The sequence below is a fragment of the Monodon monoceros genome, unplaced genomic scaffold (assembly GCF_005190385.1).
Source record: "Monodon monoceros isolate NGI ecotype Baffin Bay Population unplaced genomic scaffold, NGI_Narwhal_1 Super_Scaffold_3, whole genome shotgun sequence".
Lineage (NCBI taxonomy): Eukaryota > Metazoa > Chordata > Mammalia > Artiodactyla > Monodontidae > Monodon > Monodon monoceros.
Genome location: NW_021703780.1, coordinates 81,448,872 through 81,465,081, shown reverse-complemented (window position 1 = coordinate 81,465,081; position 16,210 = coordinate 81,448,872). Strand labels below are relative to the sequence as shown.

At 33.0% G+C, this 16,210-nt stretch overlaps 1 protein-coding gene across 2 annotated transcripts in view; it reads left to right on the top strand.

Moving 5' to 3' along the window:
- The window catches only part of TMF1 (TATA element modulatory factor 1), a 29,872-nt gene that overhangs the window by 1,499 nt on the left and 12,163 nt on the right, over positions 1-16,210 (top strand). For both annotated transcript variants that reach the window (XM_029243783.1, XM_029243784.1), the window contains exons 2-8: positions 1,338-2,542; positions 4,276-4,379; positions 5,035-5,161; positions 7,444-7,549; positions 11,734-11,876; positions 12,250-12,416; positions 12,714-12,870. In XM_029243783.1, coding sequence (XP_029099616.1) covers positions 1,338-2,542; positions 4,276-4,379; positions 5,035-5,161; positions 7,444-7,549; positions 11,734-11,876; positions 12,250-12,416; positions 12,714-12,870 — 2,009 coding nt within the window. The remainder of the gene's footprint in view (positions 1-1,337; positions 2,543-4,275; positions 4,380-5,034; positions 5,162-7,443; positions 7,550-11,733; positions 11,877-12,249; positions 12,417-12,713; positions 12,871-16,210) is intronic.

Here is a 16,210-nt window from a genome sequence, read left to right as displayed (position 1 = left end):
GTCACTCAGAGATGACCAGTCTTCATAATGGAGTGATTTGAGTGGATATCACATAACCCTGCGATTTATATAAAACTTTCTCCAACAGGCAAATTTGACTTCTGTCATTCGTTGCCATGACAATAATTAATCAGCAGATTTTATTTTGCTTGTTCCTTTGTGTCTTATTTTGTTTTTTTCCACCGTTCTGATATACTGAACAAATGGATGTAAAACTGTATCCCCAAGCTAAAATTGCCTAGTTATCTCCGAAGTCATATTAAAGGATAGAATTTAGTGTTGGGCATGTTAGCTTTTAGGAGCTTTTAGGTACTTGTGCTCTGCCCACCAGCTTTTAAGTGTTTGGGGTTTGTGATGATTCTGCTCAGCCACTTTTGAATTTAGAAATGGAAGAAATTTTTTTAAAGAAATGCTTTAAGTATTTTAGCAAATATGCCATTTTTTGTTTATCATCGGGTTTTTCAGTAACATATTATTTGTATGACTGATAGAATTACCTTTTTTGCTCAGAAGATGGTTATTTTCTCCCTAGTGTTTTAAAAAAAAAATCCTAGTGTAAACTGCTATCTTTGTCAAAAAGCAATAATTTTTTAAAAATGTGCATTTTTGAAATTCATATGACCTTCTATAATTGCTAACATAATTTGGAATTTAGCGAGAGAACAAAACTTTCTCAGAGTAGGTTTGGAGAGTGGGACTTGGAGAATGGGCTTGTCATTAAGTGGATGAAAATGAATTTGCCCTTTAGAAGTTACTGTTCCCATCAGTTTACTTTGATCTTTGAAAAAGGACATTTGTCACCAGTATTTTGGGTTCAGTTTTTGAGTGTTGCCATCTGTCTAGCTGATAACTATGTTTTATCATTGATATTACAAGAATAAAATTAATATGGAACTAATTGTATAGAAGGTAGATTCTATTTGCCATGACTACACATGAACTGTAAGTGAAGATACTGCCCGTTATTATGAGATGCATCATATGTATCTTGGACTTAGCATTGGTTATTAACACATACCATTTACTTCATTAATTTGTTGTAGGAGGGAATAACATACTTGCTTCTGGTAGGCCAGCTTCAATCTAGTCTTTCAGCTTTGCTCCTAGGTCCTCTTGGCAGATGCACACCAGTTTTCCTTTTTAAGGCCCAAAGTTAAACGATGAACTAATTAATTACGTAGTAAGCAAGGACTTCAACATGTCCAAATTATGGGTTGTATTCTGTAGGGTTTTAAAAAAACATGTTTATATTGACTTATAGTAATGATTGTAATTTAAATGCTTTATATATAGGTATATTTTTTTCTTTTTTAATATATATATATTTTTTGTCAAAGGAATAAGTCCCCCTGTCAGTGGAGGATGGGATACTTCAACCTGGGGGTTAAAATCCAACACTGAACCTCAGAATCAACCGGTAGCCTCTCCTAAAGCAATTACAAAGCCAGTTCGGAGAACTGTGGTAGATGAATCTGAAAATTTCTTCAGTGCCTTTCTGTCTCCCACCGATGTCCAGACCATTCAGAAGAGTCCAGTGGTATCAAAACCACCAGCTAAATCACAGCGACCAGAAGAAGAAGTGAAAAGCACCTTACAGGAGTCCTTGCACGCTGGACAGTCAAGAACAACTGAAGCCGCTGAGTTGAAAGTAGAAGACTCTCCTCCATTTGTATCGGGGGAAACACTGGCAGCCAGTACTCTGTCTCCTAAAACTGAGGGCAAGCATGAAGAAACTCTTAATAAAGAATCTGATACAAAGGTGTCAGCAGTACATTTGAAAGTATCTGAAAGTATAATTCATGTGAAAACAACTAGGGAAAATGTATCTAATATGCCTACACAGCCTCTCACAGCGGAAACAAAGGACATGGCTTTGGAACCTAAGGAGCAAAAGCATGAAGACAGACAGAGCAATACACCTTCTCCTCCCGTTAGTACCTTCTCATCAGGTACTTCTACCACTAGTGATATTGAAGTTTTAGATCATGAAAGTGTAATAAGTGAGAGCTCAGCAAGCTCGAGACAAGAGACTACAGATTCAAAATCAAGTCTGCACTTGATGCAGACATCCTTTCAGCTTCTCTCAGCATCTGCTTGTCCTGAATATAATCGTCTAGATGATTTCCAAAAACTCACTGAGAGTTGCTGCTCATCTGATGCTTTTGAAAGAATAGACTCGTTTAGTGTACAGTCATTAGATAGCCGTAGTGTAAGCGAAATCAATTCAGATGATGAATTGTCAGGCAAGGGGTATGCTTTAGTACCTATTATAGTTAATTCTTCAACTCCAAAGGCTAAAACAGTTGAATCTGTTGAAGGAAAACCTGAAGAAGCAAATGAAACATTAATTATGCGCACTGAAGAAACAGAAATGGAAGAAAGTGGACGAAGTGCAACTCCTGTTAACTGTGAACAGCCTGATATCTTGGTTTCTTCTACACCAGTAAATGAAGGGCATACTGTCCTAGACAAGGTGGCTGAGCAGCCCGAAGTTCCTGAACGTGAGCCAGAAGCACTTTCTGAGAAGGAAGATGTATTCAAGGTAACTATAGGAAGTGGAAGGGGATTTTTTGATATGCTTTTCAGAGATTAAATCATTGGTTTATTTTTAATATTCCGTGATGCCTAATGGTTTGTACTGATTAAAAAAGACAGGCATTTTGCATTTAAGTGTGGTGTTAAGGATCTTAAGCTTGAAGAATTATTGATGCTAAATTATTTGAAATTTCTCAAAGACAAGTATGGTAGCATAAGTTGATAGTTCAGTATAACTAAGCATAAAAAAGTTTCCATCTTAGGCCTTTACTGTTGAGTCCTTATCACCTTAATATTCTCTTTTGCTGGACTCATTAATTTATTAGTTTGCAATGGACTGTCTTCTTATGTAAACAGATACCTTCACCTCCTTTGCAGATAAGGTGCTCAAACAAATCTAAATATTATATGATTTTTCTTATATCGAAAATATTTTGCATGTTCACATTATTTGTAGCAAATCTTGAATGAAAAATTTGGTCTCAGATCATTGATGTTTTTCTGTTGTTATTAATTGCTTGTTCGTTTTTTATGTTGTTTTTGATATTTCCTACTGATAGCTATCTTAAATGAATAAGAAAGGGAAATGTCCAAGGATCAAAAGTGTTGTTTAGGAATGACAAATTGCTTTCACCTAATATGTAAAAAGGGAAAGTGGTGTAAATTCTTTAAGTCACAGTTTTTGTTTTTCCTATGAATTTTAGGTGTAGAAATTGAGTTGGATCTGGCATCTTTAATAGACTTTTCTGAGATACAGGATATCTTGAAGAAATGTCCTCTAAGTGTCATGTATTGAATTATTTAAAGTAAAAAAAGTGCCAGATTCTGTTATCTAGGTTTAATATTATTCACAAACAAAATGCCATGCTCTAGCTATAATAGCAGTTTGAATTCCTAGAAACCAACACTATTTATTATTAATAATATATTTTTGAGCCATTGTTAGAAGGTAAGTGATTTCTAAGTTAATCTAGAGCTAAATCAGGTAAGACTTAATTTATTTATTTTTTAGTACAAAAGGCACCATTCTTCCCCTCATGCACAAGTGTATCACTGCTTCAGCAGGACCTAAGGAATAAGATAGTCTAACCATTCCTTTTTGCTTAGCTTTATACTAATATATTCTGGAGATTTAAAAATTATATGCCTATCGATTTTCTAAAGTTAATTTCATTTTTTAAATGCAATGTATCATGCTAAAAATGTTGCATGTTACAACATGTTTAGGTTGAAGAATAATATGGAGAAACAAACACTTGTATATCCAGTACCCAGATAAGATAGAGAACATTAGTAGAAGCTTTGAAGCCCCTCTTTGATCTTTTTGATTGCATCTCATCTCCCTTCCTTTTTTAGTGGTCATGTACACTCTTCCCACATTTTTGCTATTGCAAACGAATTGCTGTAAATGTTTTCTCCTCTGAGGTACACCTAAAAGTAGAATTTTCTACATGAAGGGGTATGTAGATCTTTAACTAGATATTGCTTAACTGTTTTCCAAAGCGTTTTACCAAACTACCAACTAGGTGGTTGTAGTACTAATTTATACCCTCCTACCCACTCTGTGTGAGTTCTTGCTGTTCTATGTCTGCTGTGTTCCCAGTTTTGTTTTTAATTCTTTTTATGAGATAATGCTGTTTTATTAATTGCAGTGATTTGGCGGCCTTTACTTTTTCACCTGCATGTAAAAATGGTCTTTTAAAGTTGAATGTTGGACTTTTGTGTATTCTTCTTATCCAGACAGTTGAATTTCTGAATGAGAAACTGGATAAAAGGGAAACTCAGTTATTATCTCTTAGTAAAGAAAAAGCACTTCTAGAAGAAGCTTATGATAATCTGAAAGAGTAAGTACTTTACAAATGTGAGTAATTTTACACATTTTGTAGTGGTCCATACACTTGGTTATTACTTAAGGATGTTTTTTAAGTTAAAATGTTTTATATTTTAACTTGTTTATAATTATTGAGAATTGAATGGTATTTCCATTCCACCCTTAGAGATTACTTTTCTGCTCAAATTATCTTACTCTTTTACCACTGGCACTGAAGAGAGGTGCTTTGCAAAACAAAAACAAAAAAAACCTCTTCCCTTTTGTTATTAATAATCTATTAGTACTAGAGATTTAAAAGGTATATTTAGAGAAAACTGAGATTATAGTTTAAAAAAATACTGAGTACTAGTTTGCTTTAAGGAGCTGATTAGTAAAATGTGACACAATTAACATTTAACAGTGAAAAGTTTTAGTTACCTTTTTGTAATTTTTACACATCATGTATTGGTGACATTTTCAATTTCTAATGGGTTTTCTTTGAAGTGTTTTAAAATAAATTAAGCAGGTAATTTTTCTCTTAAAAGTTAACAGGCCTAAAATTAATCTATTTTAGTAAAGTGTATGTTGAAGAGAATGTTAGTTTTTTTTTTTTTTGCAAACTGAACTCATCTGTTAACTTTAGAATATATAAACAAGTATTTTCAGTCTCAGTATTATTTTAAATTTAGTGAAATGATCAGAGTGAAAGAAGAGAGCAGCAGCATTTCTTCCTTGAAAGATGAGTTTACTCAAAGAATTGCAGAAGCAGAAAAGAAAGTTCAGCTAGCCTGCAAAGAGAGAGATGCTGCTAAAAAGGTAATGGACGTTTAAAATAATATTAAATAAACTCTACAGAGACATATTTTTTTGAGGAATGCATTATTATTTTGGTATGGGAAAAAAGAAGTAAGATTAAAAAGGATACCATGTAGTATATTAACACTTAAATTTTAGATTATTCGCACCTCTAGGATTACAGACTTTTGATACTTTGAAAAAAATCTAAGCCAGTATTTGTATAATTTATGTGTAAGTCCTTGCAAGATATATAGCAAGGATCTTGAGAATTTTTATAAATGATAAGTCCATCAAAATAAAAATAAATAACACTTAAATCTAAATGGCACTCTATAAATTTTAAAAATTACCATTACTCTCATTTGTTATTTTTCCCTTCTGCTTCAAATATATACACACACACACACACACACACACACACACACACACACACACATATACTCCTTCAAGTCAAAGTAATTTTAAAATAAAAATTCCTAATGATTAGTGACATTGAATATTAGCATAAAATGTTGATTTATTCTAATGTAGGATTTCTCAACCTCAGCACTACTGACATTTTGGGCTGGATAATTTTATATTGTATGGGACTGTCCTGTGCATTGTAGGGTATTTACCAGCATCCCAGGCCCCTACCTACAAGATGCCAGTATCACCCTTCCCTCCTCAACCCCAACCTAATCCCCCCTCAGTTGTGATAATTGAAAATGTTGCCACACATTGCCAAATGTCCCCTTGGGGGCAAAATTGCTCCTGATTGGGAACTATTTGTTCTAATTCTTATAATTTGGAACAGTTGGCTGTTTCAGATATTGGTAACCAATTAAGGTTAGTAATTATTGCTTGTATCCCACGTATTATAGCATTTCTCAGTATTTGCCCTTCTGAGGTTGTTTTCTCCCTTCTTGATGAATGTCAATGTTAATATTTATAATTTTTCTCTATATATTCTTACGGAAAAGAAATATGATATACTTCTATCTGCTTGGTTGCTTTAATTAGCAACTTTAATTAGTATCATTTTAGACACTAATAATAACCTGAGACTATCTAACCAACTTAACTCTTCGTGTTCTTGCTCTATTCCATCTGAATACAGTACAAAAAGTAGATTTTAAGTAATGTTTGTCTTCTGTAGTACACTTTGAATTATAGATCTAAAATAGATCTAAACCATTAATTATAGCTGGAAAAAACTTGGGTCCTACGTTTTAACACATTTTATGTGTACTGCCATGTATGAACCCCCTGCTTAGGATCCATAGGAAATTCAAAGGTAAATTTAATTAATTACCTTAAGTGAAGAGTTTGCTTTTCTACTGTTGGGAGACAAATAATGTCAACAAATGTATAGTAGTAGGCAGTTGAATAAGCACTTTGAAATGGTATCATGGAGGATGAATTCTGATCAGAGGAACTGAGGAAGGTTTCATGGAAGACATGACATTCTTAACTGGACCTTGATGGATGAAATTTTGACAGTTGGAAATGGACATCAATGTTGTGGATAGTTCAGAGCATGGGCTTTAAAGATTCACAGGCCTGGGTTTAAGTTATAACTCTACGACTTTATAGCTCTCTGACCTTCAGAGTTTACTCAAGGTTTCTTAGTCTTAATTTTCTTATTTGTGTAGTTGAATAGTACAAGTGCCTCCCTCCCAGGATTGTTGTAAGGATTAAATGATAACGGATACAAAGCATGGTTTAAATATCTAATAAATGTTAGTTTATTTTAGCTATTTTTAGTTTCAGAGCATCATAAAAACCAAGTTTAAAATCATAGGACACTTTTCATATCACCATACTTCTCCATTGTAGTTTTAAAAGATAAAATATCTTAACATGTTTCTGCTGAATCTCTGCTTTATTAAAGTAGATCGAACCTTATGAAATTATGTTTTTTCTCTCAGTTCACAACATGTTTGTAAGTGCAGTGAGTTTCAGATGAGGAAAAGGAATACAGTGAAAAATGGAGATATACTAATTGAATGTTTCAAAAATAATGCTTAACCTGTAGAAAATATGTGTAGAGATACTCAAAAAGAGTATATTGTAAGTTAACTTCTTCTCATTTCCATTTCCATATTAAAACCTGTTTATGTCTGAATTCAGGTCTATGTCATTTTCGAAGTTGTTCACTTACTCTTAATTAACCAAGGTAATATAAACTCAGGTTAACAGTACAAAACTTATGGATTCTTATTGAGAATGTGAGTATTTGGATATGGAAAAAAATTGAAAAATATGCCCAGAATGAGAGTAATGCTTTATGTTACTCATATTCCTTCTTTTATAATTAGGAAATCAAAAGTATAAAAGAAGAACTTGCTACTAGATTAAATAGTAGTGAAACGGCAGACCTTTTGAAAGAGAAAGATGAGCAGATCCGAGGGTTAATGGAAGAAGGTACGTAAGATATTTAGTTGGTTATGAAAAATATTGTGAGAACAGGAAGATACCACGTGACTAGCTGCTGCTTCCTAATGAAAAAATATTGGAATCAAGAACGGTTTGGACTTAAACCTCAGAAATGGTAGGCAACAATTCATGGAAGAATGGGGAGCAAGATGTAGAGAGGTAGAGGTATAATGTATGTAGCTTTTTGTTTCTAGGGAGGTAAAAAAGTAACTCCTTGAGAAATAGAATTTTGTGCTTCCCTAAGAAAGCTTCTAACAGGTTTTAGAGCCCTCTTTTAAACCAAGATATTTGAAAGTTATAATTCTGGAGTTTATATAGTATCTGAATCTCTAGCTTGGGTACTATGTGCTATCATTTTATTGTTCTGGCATTTGATAGTGAATTTTTTCTCACATTCATGTTTTAATTTTTTAGTTATTAAGTACTTTCTCTATGAAAAGATTCATAATTAACAGGGTTATGAAAATTAAAGATTCTTCATGAGATAAAACATTACAGTTGGACATTGAATTAATTTCTTTCTGTAATGTCATAGGAAAGAAGGTAGTTTTGGAAAGGATGGTTAAATAAATTTTTCTTTTTCTTAAAGTTTTTTAGTTATAAGAGTAATGCTTGCTACTTGCAGAAAATTTTGAAGTTATAGGAAGTACATGAAGAAAGAGAAAAAATAGATCATAATTCAATTTTATAAGGAAATATTAATTTCTTCTAGTTCCTTTTTAATGCATTTTATTACATTTTTAAACATAATTAAGATCATACATCTAATTTGCAGTGTCCTTTCTTTTACATTTCCCTATGCTGTTAAATGTTTTGATACCATTATTAATGGCTGTGTTAAAGTCCATTATATGGATATACTATAATTTGTTTTACTCTTCCTAAGGTTATACATTTATTTCTAAAATGTTAATATTACAAATAGTAGTGGGATGAACATTTCTGTACTTAAATCACTGCACTTAAGTGAATTTCCAGAGTAAGTGTTTGAGGACAATTGGAAATAATCACTTCATTTGAAAAAGTTAGTTTTACCCAATTTTTCTTTTTCATTTATTCAGCTAATATTTAACAGTTAATATGTCAGATATTGTGTTTGATATAGTAATAAATATGACACATTCCCTGTCCTTTAGGAACTTATAGTTTAATGAGAGGGAAATATAGGTACACAGATAATTATAAAGCAATCTTAGCACTAAAATACATGAAACACATAATTGTATCTCAAGACATCTTGCAGTCAGATACTGTCTTGTGTTACAACATTAGAGACTGAGGGGACAGCTAAGTACATGGTTTCATAATTTAAAAAAAATTATTAAGAATATTAATATCAAATTTCACTTCGTTGGAATTTACTAATTTAATCAGGGAGTGAGCTGATGTTTTCTTTTGCTTAATGAACTTCTTTATAGAGAAAATAGAATAATTTCATCTATGGGTATATTCACATAGTGCTTCTGTATACCCTAAAAGTATTTTTTAACTCAGAGCTGAAAGTCTCAAAGCTGAGAGTGCGTTACAGTGAGTAACTGATTACTTCATTACCTAGAGTCATCAACTGTTAACATCTAGCCACACCTCCTCCGTATCTCTCTGCAACGCATATACTACCCTTTTGCCAAACCACTTGAAAGTAGGTGACAGATATCATTCCACTCCTAAATTCTTTTTTTATCCAGCTTTATTGAGGTATAATTGAGAAATAAAAGTTGTATGTATTTAAGGAGTACAATGTGATTTTTTATATATGTATATATTATGAAATGATTACCACAGTCAAGCTAATTAATGTATCAGTCACTTCACACACTTTGTGTCTGTGATGAGAACACTTTTAAGATCTACTCTTCTTAGCAAGTTATAGGTGTACCATACAGTGTTATTAACTTTAGCCATTATGCTGTAAATTAGATCTGTAGAACATATTCATCTTACATAATTGAAACTTTGTACTCCTTGACCAACATCTCCCCATTTCCGCCACCCACTAGCCCTTGGTAACCACCATTCTGTTCTCTGCTTCTACAAATTCAACTTTTTTATATTCCACATATAAATGAGATCAGGCCATGTTTGTGTCTGGTTTATTTCATCCTCTAGGTTCATCCATGTTTTCACAAATGGCAAGATTTTTTTTTAAGCTAAATAATATTTTATTTATATCTATATATTTATATCTTACCTGTCTATCTATCTATCTATCTATATAGATCTATCTATCTGTATCGCATTTTCTTTATCCATTTATCCATCGACGGAAACTTAGATTGTTTCCATACCTGGGCTATTGTAAATAAGGCTGCAGTGAACAGGGGTGCAGATATCTCTTTGAGATACTGATTTCATTACTTTTGGATATATATATTCGTAAGTGGGATCAGTGGATCATATGATAGTTCTATTTTTAATTTTTTGAGGCGTCTTCATACTGTTATCCATAGTGGCTGTACCAATTTACATTGCCACCACTAGTACACAAGGGTTCTCTTCACATCCTCTCCAGTATTTATCTTTTGTCTTTTTGATAATGGCTGTCCCAACAGGTGTGAGGTGACATCTCATTTTAGTGTTGATTTGCATTTCCCTGATGGTTAGTGGTGTTGAGCACCTTTTTGTATACCTGTTGCCCATTTGTATGCCTTTTTTGAGAAATGCCTATTCATGTCTTTAGCCCATTTTCAAAATTGGCTTAATTGTTTTTTTGCTATCAAGTTCTGTGATTTCTTACATATTTTGGTTATGAATCCCTTATTAGTGTGTAGTTTGCACATATTTTCTTCCATTCTTCATACTGTCTCTTCACTTTGTTGTTTCCTTTGCTGTGCAGTAGTTTTTTAGTTTGATGCAATCTCATATGTCTGTTTTTGCTTTTGTAGCCTATGCTTTTGGAATCATATCCAAAAAATAATTCCCAAGCCTTATGTCAGAAAGCTTTTCCCTTATGTTTTCTTCTAATAGTTTTACCGTTTCAGATCTTATATTTAAGTCTTTAATCTATTTTGAGTTGATTTTTGTATATGATGTGTGATGGGGTACCATTTCATTTTTCTGAATATGCATATCCCAGTACCGTTTATTGATGAGACTGTCCTTTCCTCATTGTGTGTTCTTGGCATCCTTGTTGAAGATCACTTGTCTGTAAATACGTGGATTATTTCTGGGCTCTCCATTTTGTTCCATTGGCCTATATGTTTGTTTTTATGCCAGTACCATACTGTTGATTACTATAGCTTAGTGATATGTTTTGAAATAAGGAAATGTGATACCTCCAGCTTTGTTCTTGCTCAGGTTTACTTCAGCTATTTGAGGTCTTTTGCAGTTCCATTTGACTTTTAGGGTTGTTGTTTCTATTTTTGTGAAAAATGCTGTTGGAATTTTGATAGGAATTGCATTGAATCTGTAGTCTACTCCTCAATTCTTCAGTCTGCATCTCTCAAGGACAAGTACACTTTTTTCTTGACGAGCACAACATCATAATCACACCTAAGAAAATCAGCATTAATTCAGAAGTGTATTCCAGCATGTATTGCATCATTTACCTCAATTGTCTCTAAAAATAACTCTCATACCTGGTTATTTGTTCTGCCCCAAAATCCAATCAAAGTTTGTTCATTGCATTTGGCCATTATGTTCTTTTAGTCTTCCAGCAATCTAGGATATCTTTTTCATGATATCAAAGATTTTGTAGAGTCCAGTTGTCCCATTGAATGCCCCATGTTCAGGAATTTGTCACTTTCTTCATGATTAGATTCAGATCAGATTTCTAGTAAGAAATATAATAGGTGATATTGTGCACCTACCACTCCATCACATCAGTGGACTCATAATGTCAGGCTGTAGCACAATTAGTGATATCAAAACTGAATGTTTGGCTAAGATGGTGACCAGGTTTCTCTATTGTAAGAGCACATTTTTTTCCCTTTGTAATTTATAATATGTGGGAGTGATTCTTTAAGACTGTAAATATCCTGTTCCCACACCATCCTTCTACCTAGTAATTTTAGCATTCATGGCTTATGCTGTCCAAATCAGTTTAACATTGACTGTTACAGCATTGTGATGTTTCAAATATTCTGTCATTTTATGTCACTGGTTAGTTAAAACATTCTATTCATATTCTTAGAGAATCATCATTATTTGAATTTATACTTTTTTGCCATTGCCAGGAGAAAAACTTTCAAAACAGCAGCTGCATAATTCTAACATCATTAAGAAATTAAGAGCTAAAGACAGAGAAAATGAAAATATTATTGCAAAGCTGAACAAAAAAGTTAAAGACCTAGAAGAAGAGTTACAACATTTAAAACAGGTGAATATTAACCATTCTCTGCATATATATATTGTTATTACTTCCAATATGAACATATGGCCAGGGTTTATAAAACATTTGGGATGATTTATTGAGGTATATCGTTTGGGAAGAATTTTCCAAGCAATTTAATAGTGAATGTTGGGACTTCCCTGGCAATCCAGTGGTTAAGCTGCCACGCTTCCACTGCAGGGGGCGCCGGTTTGGTCCGCGATCAGGGAACTAAGATATCACATACCCTGCCCTGTGGCCAAAAAAAAAAAGAAGTGAATGTTAAGATTCTTCTTCGTTATTATAATACTTGAGATTCGTGGAATACAGTTATTTCCTGTGGTGTTTTTTATTGAAAAATACCTTTGTTTTTATAATATAGGTCCTTGATGGCAAAGAAGAGGTTGAGAAACAACATAGAGAAAATATTAAGAAACTAAATTCTGTGGTAGAACGCCAAGAGAAGGATCTTGGCCGACTTCAAGTAGACATGAATGAACTTGAAGAAAAGAACCGAAGTATTCAAGCTGCTCTTGATAGTGCATACAAGTAAGAAAATGAACAAATGTGCAACTCGTTTAAAATCAGTTATCAAAGCAGGATGTTGAAGAAACACTTTTTCCATTATCTGATCACTAGTAACGTTTATAAACTTACCTATATATGAACTTGTGACTGGTTAAAGCAAATTCGACAGAGAGTCCTCCCTGTAGTCACTGCTTATTGTGTGGTGAACTCTTCCTCATTTTGTAGATCTCATGGAAATCTACCTGGAAACTTCATTAATATGGCCATGTAATTAACTATATTATTTTAACTTAAAAATCATCTGTTTAATTTTTTAAGAGAACTTACTGATCTCCACAAAGCCAATGCTGCAAAGGATAGTGAGGCCCAGGAAGCTGCTCTAAGTCGTGAAATGAGAGCTAAAGAAGAACTTTCTGCAGCACTGGAGAAGGCCCAAGAAGAAGCCCGTCAGCAGCAAGAAACATTAGTGATTCAAGTAAGCATTAGATGAAAAATTAGTCTTTAAAATCTTTGTTTGTGCTTCTGCAAAATAAAGAATCTGTTAATTTGAATCAAACCTTATGTAGTGGCACATGTGTTACATTTTCTTTATAATCCTGTTGGGCTTATAAATCCTGTTGGGCTCATTTTCTAAGAGTACTGGATTGTGCCAAGCTTAATCAATTGTGTGTTTTTTTAAACTGTTGTTAAAGTGATGCCTACATTATACCAGTATTGCTTACGTTTTGGGGGGAATTTCAGACTTATTTGAGAACATTATGAAATCTAGGGATGTTCTTACCAGGGAAATGCACGAATGCAGATAAATACTAAACATTGCATATAATTTCAGGGTAATCTGTTTAACTCCTGAGCTCATTCATAGCATCTGTGGGAGTCCATGGACCTCAAATGAAGGAAGAAAACCAACATTTGTCAGGCTTTGTCTTATAAAATCATCATTTCATAGATATTTGGGTTATTTACACTTTTAAATTTTACTTATTTATTTTTATTGAGGTGTAGTTGATTGATGTACAATATTATGTAAATTTCAGGTGTACAACATAGTAATTCACAATTTTTAAAGGTTATACTCCATTTTTAGTTATTATCAAATATTGGCTATATTCCCTGTGTTGTACATTATATCCTTGTAGCTTATTTATTTTATACATAGTAGTTTGTACCTCTTAGTCCCCTATTTCTAATTTTCTCCTCCCCACTTCTCTCTTCCCTCTGATAACCACTAGTTCTTTAAATCTGAGTCTGTTTCTTTTTTGTTATATTTACTAGTTTGTTTTATTTTTTAGATTCCACATGTAAATGATATTATACAGTATTTGTTGTTCTCTGACTTATGTTACTAATCATCCATGTGGTTGCACATGGCAAAATTTGAGTCTTTTTTATGGCTGAGTAATATTCCACTATATATATACCACATACTATGTATGTATACACACGCACACCATGTATGTATATATCTCCATTCACCTGTTGATGGACACTTAGGTTGCTTCCATATCTTGGCTATTGTAAATAATGCTGCTATGCACATTGGGGTGCCTGTATCTTTTCAAATTAGTGTTTTCATTTCCTTTGGATATATACCTAGAAGTCTTTACACTTTTTGGTTATTATGGATAATGCTGCTGTAAACATTAATTTACAAATTTTTGTGTGAACACATGTTTTAAATTCTCTTAGATATATACCCTTGGGTCGTATGGTAATCCTTTGTTTAACTTTTTCGGGAACTATCAAACTTTTCCACAGCTGCTGAACCATTTTATGTTCCCACCAACCATGTATGAGGGTTTCACTTTCTCTACATTCTTGCCAGTATTTGTCATTGTCTTTTTTTTTTTTTTCCATTATAGCCCTTTTAGGGGTGTAAAATGGTATCTGAGTGTGGTATTGATTTACATTCCCTTAATGATTAATGATGTTGAGCACCTTTTTATGTGCTTATTGACTATTTATGTATCTCCTTTGGAGATATTTATTTAAATGTTTAAATCCTTTGCCCATTTTTTATATTACCTTTTTATTGTTCATTTGTAAGAGTTCTTTATATATTCTGCATATTAGACCCTTATCAAATGTAGGATTTGCAAATATTTTCTCCCATTCTGTAGGTTGTCTTTCACTTTCTTCATAGTGTCCTTTGATACACAAAAGTTCAATAAATTTTGATGAAGTTCAGCTTACCTATTTTTTCTTTTGTTGCTTGTGCTTTGGGCATCACATTTAAGAAACTGTTGCCTAATTCAACATCATGCAGGTTTTCACGTGTTTCTTTCTACAGTTTTCATAGTCTTAGTTCTCACATTTAGATCTTTTACATGTGAATATCAAATTGTTCCAGCACTACTTGTTGAAAAGACTGTTCTTCCCTCATTGACCTCAATGCACTTTTGATTTAATTTCACAGGGATATGTAAAACATTTACATGATTCCAAAGTGTGAAAGCTGTATAACAAAATATATTAAGATAACATTTACTTCCAACTTAGCCCCTCCCTATTCCCTTTCTTTGACTGTAAATAACCATTTTATTAGTGTTTCTATTTGTAAATGCAAGAAAACATACATACTTACATTTACTTATATACCCCCCACATATATATGCACACCTACACGTATACACACATTTGTTTGTATCTCTCTCATCCTTCCTACATAAAATATAGTTTACTATTGATACTGTTTTACAGCTTGCTTTACTTACCTAATAAAACATCCTGGTGATCATTCCATGGTAGAGCATAGAGCTTTTTAAAAAATTCCTTTTTATAGTTCCATAGTATATCATTGTGTGAATATACCATTCAGTCAGTTCCTATTAATGGATGTTTGGGTTGTTTCCGATGTTTTGCTGTTGTAAATTACACCATGGTCCTTGTGCTTCTGCCACTCCCTCACTGGGATAGATAAAAATATTAATATTTTAAATTAAAAGTACTCGAATGTAATAACAAAAAATTGGGGGAATGGGAGATAGAGAGTATATGGGGTTACCATTCAAAAAATCATCACCTTTTACAAGATCCTGCCAGTTTTGTGTATTAACTTCTTGTCCTTATCTTCATGTACATATTTTTTATAATTGATATATATATATAATTTTATAGTTTTTTCATTTAAGATTAAGTTGTACATTTCTACATGTTTTTTTATGTTCATTTTAATTTTTATTGGGTATATTAATGTATCCACATTTACAAAAATAAATGACTGCTAATAGATATTAACAATATTTCTTGTTTCGTTTGTTTTTGTTAGTCTAGCTCACAGTGTAGAGAACATCTTTGTATGTTTACAGATCTGCTTCCATAGAATAAATTCTCAGGACTAGGACGATCAGATGAAAGAATGTAAGAAGTTTGATGATTATGTTGCCATAACGCTTTCCAAAAAGGCTGTAGCAGTTTACAACCTGTGCAGCTGTGTATGAATATAGCAGCTAGTTTTTATAGCTCATATAGCTCCTATCACATTCTGCATTACACTGTGAACGTTTATGGATGCATTGTCTTTCCTCCTATATTGTATGGCAGTGGCTGGGCCTTGTACATACTTACATGCTTTGTGTGTGTGTGTGTGTGTGTGTGTGTGTGCGCCTTATCGAGCTTTCCTAAGTACATATTGAATACATATGGCTCGGGGATTGCCTGAAGAATGGGATGTGGTAATCATACGTAAAAGCTCATTGGATAGTGAAGAGTATTATACACGAACAGTAAGTCAACACAATACAAAATATGTAGTTAGCAGGAAGTTGTAGATAATATTGTGATATTGGTTGTGATAGTGTTGTTGGTTCTCCTAA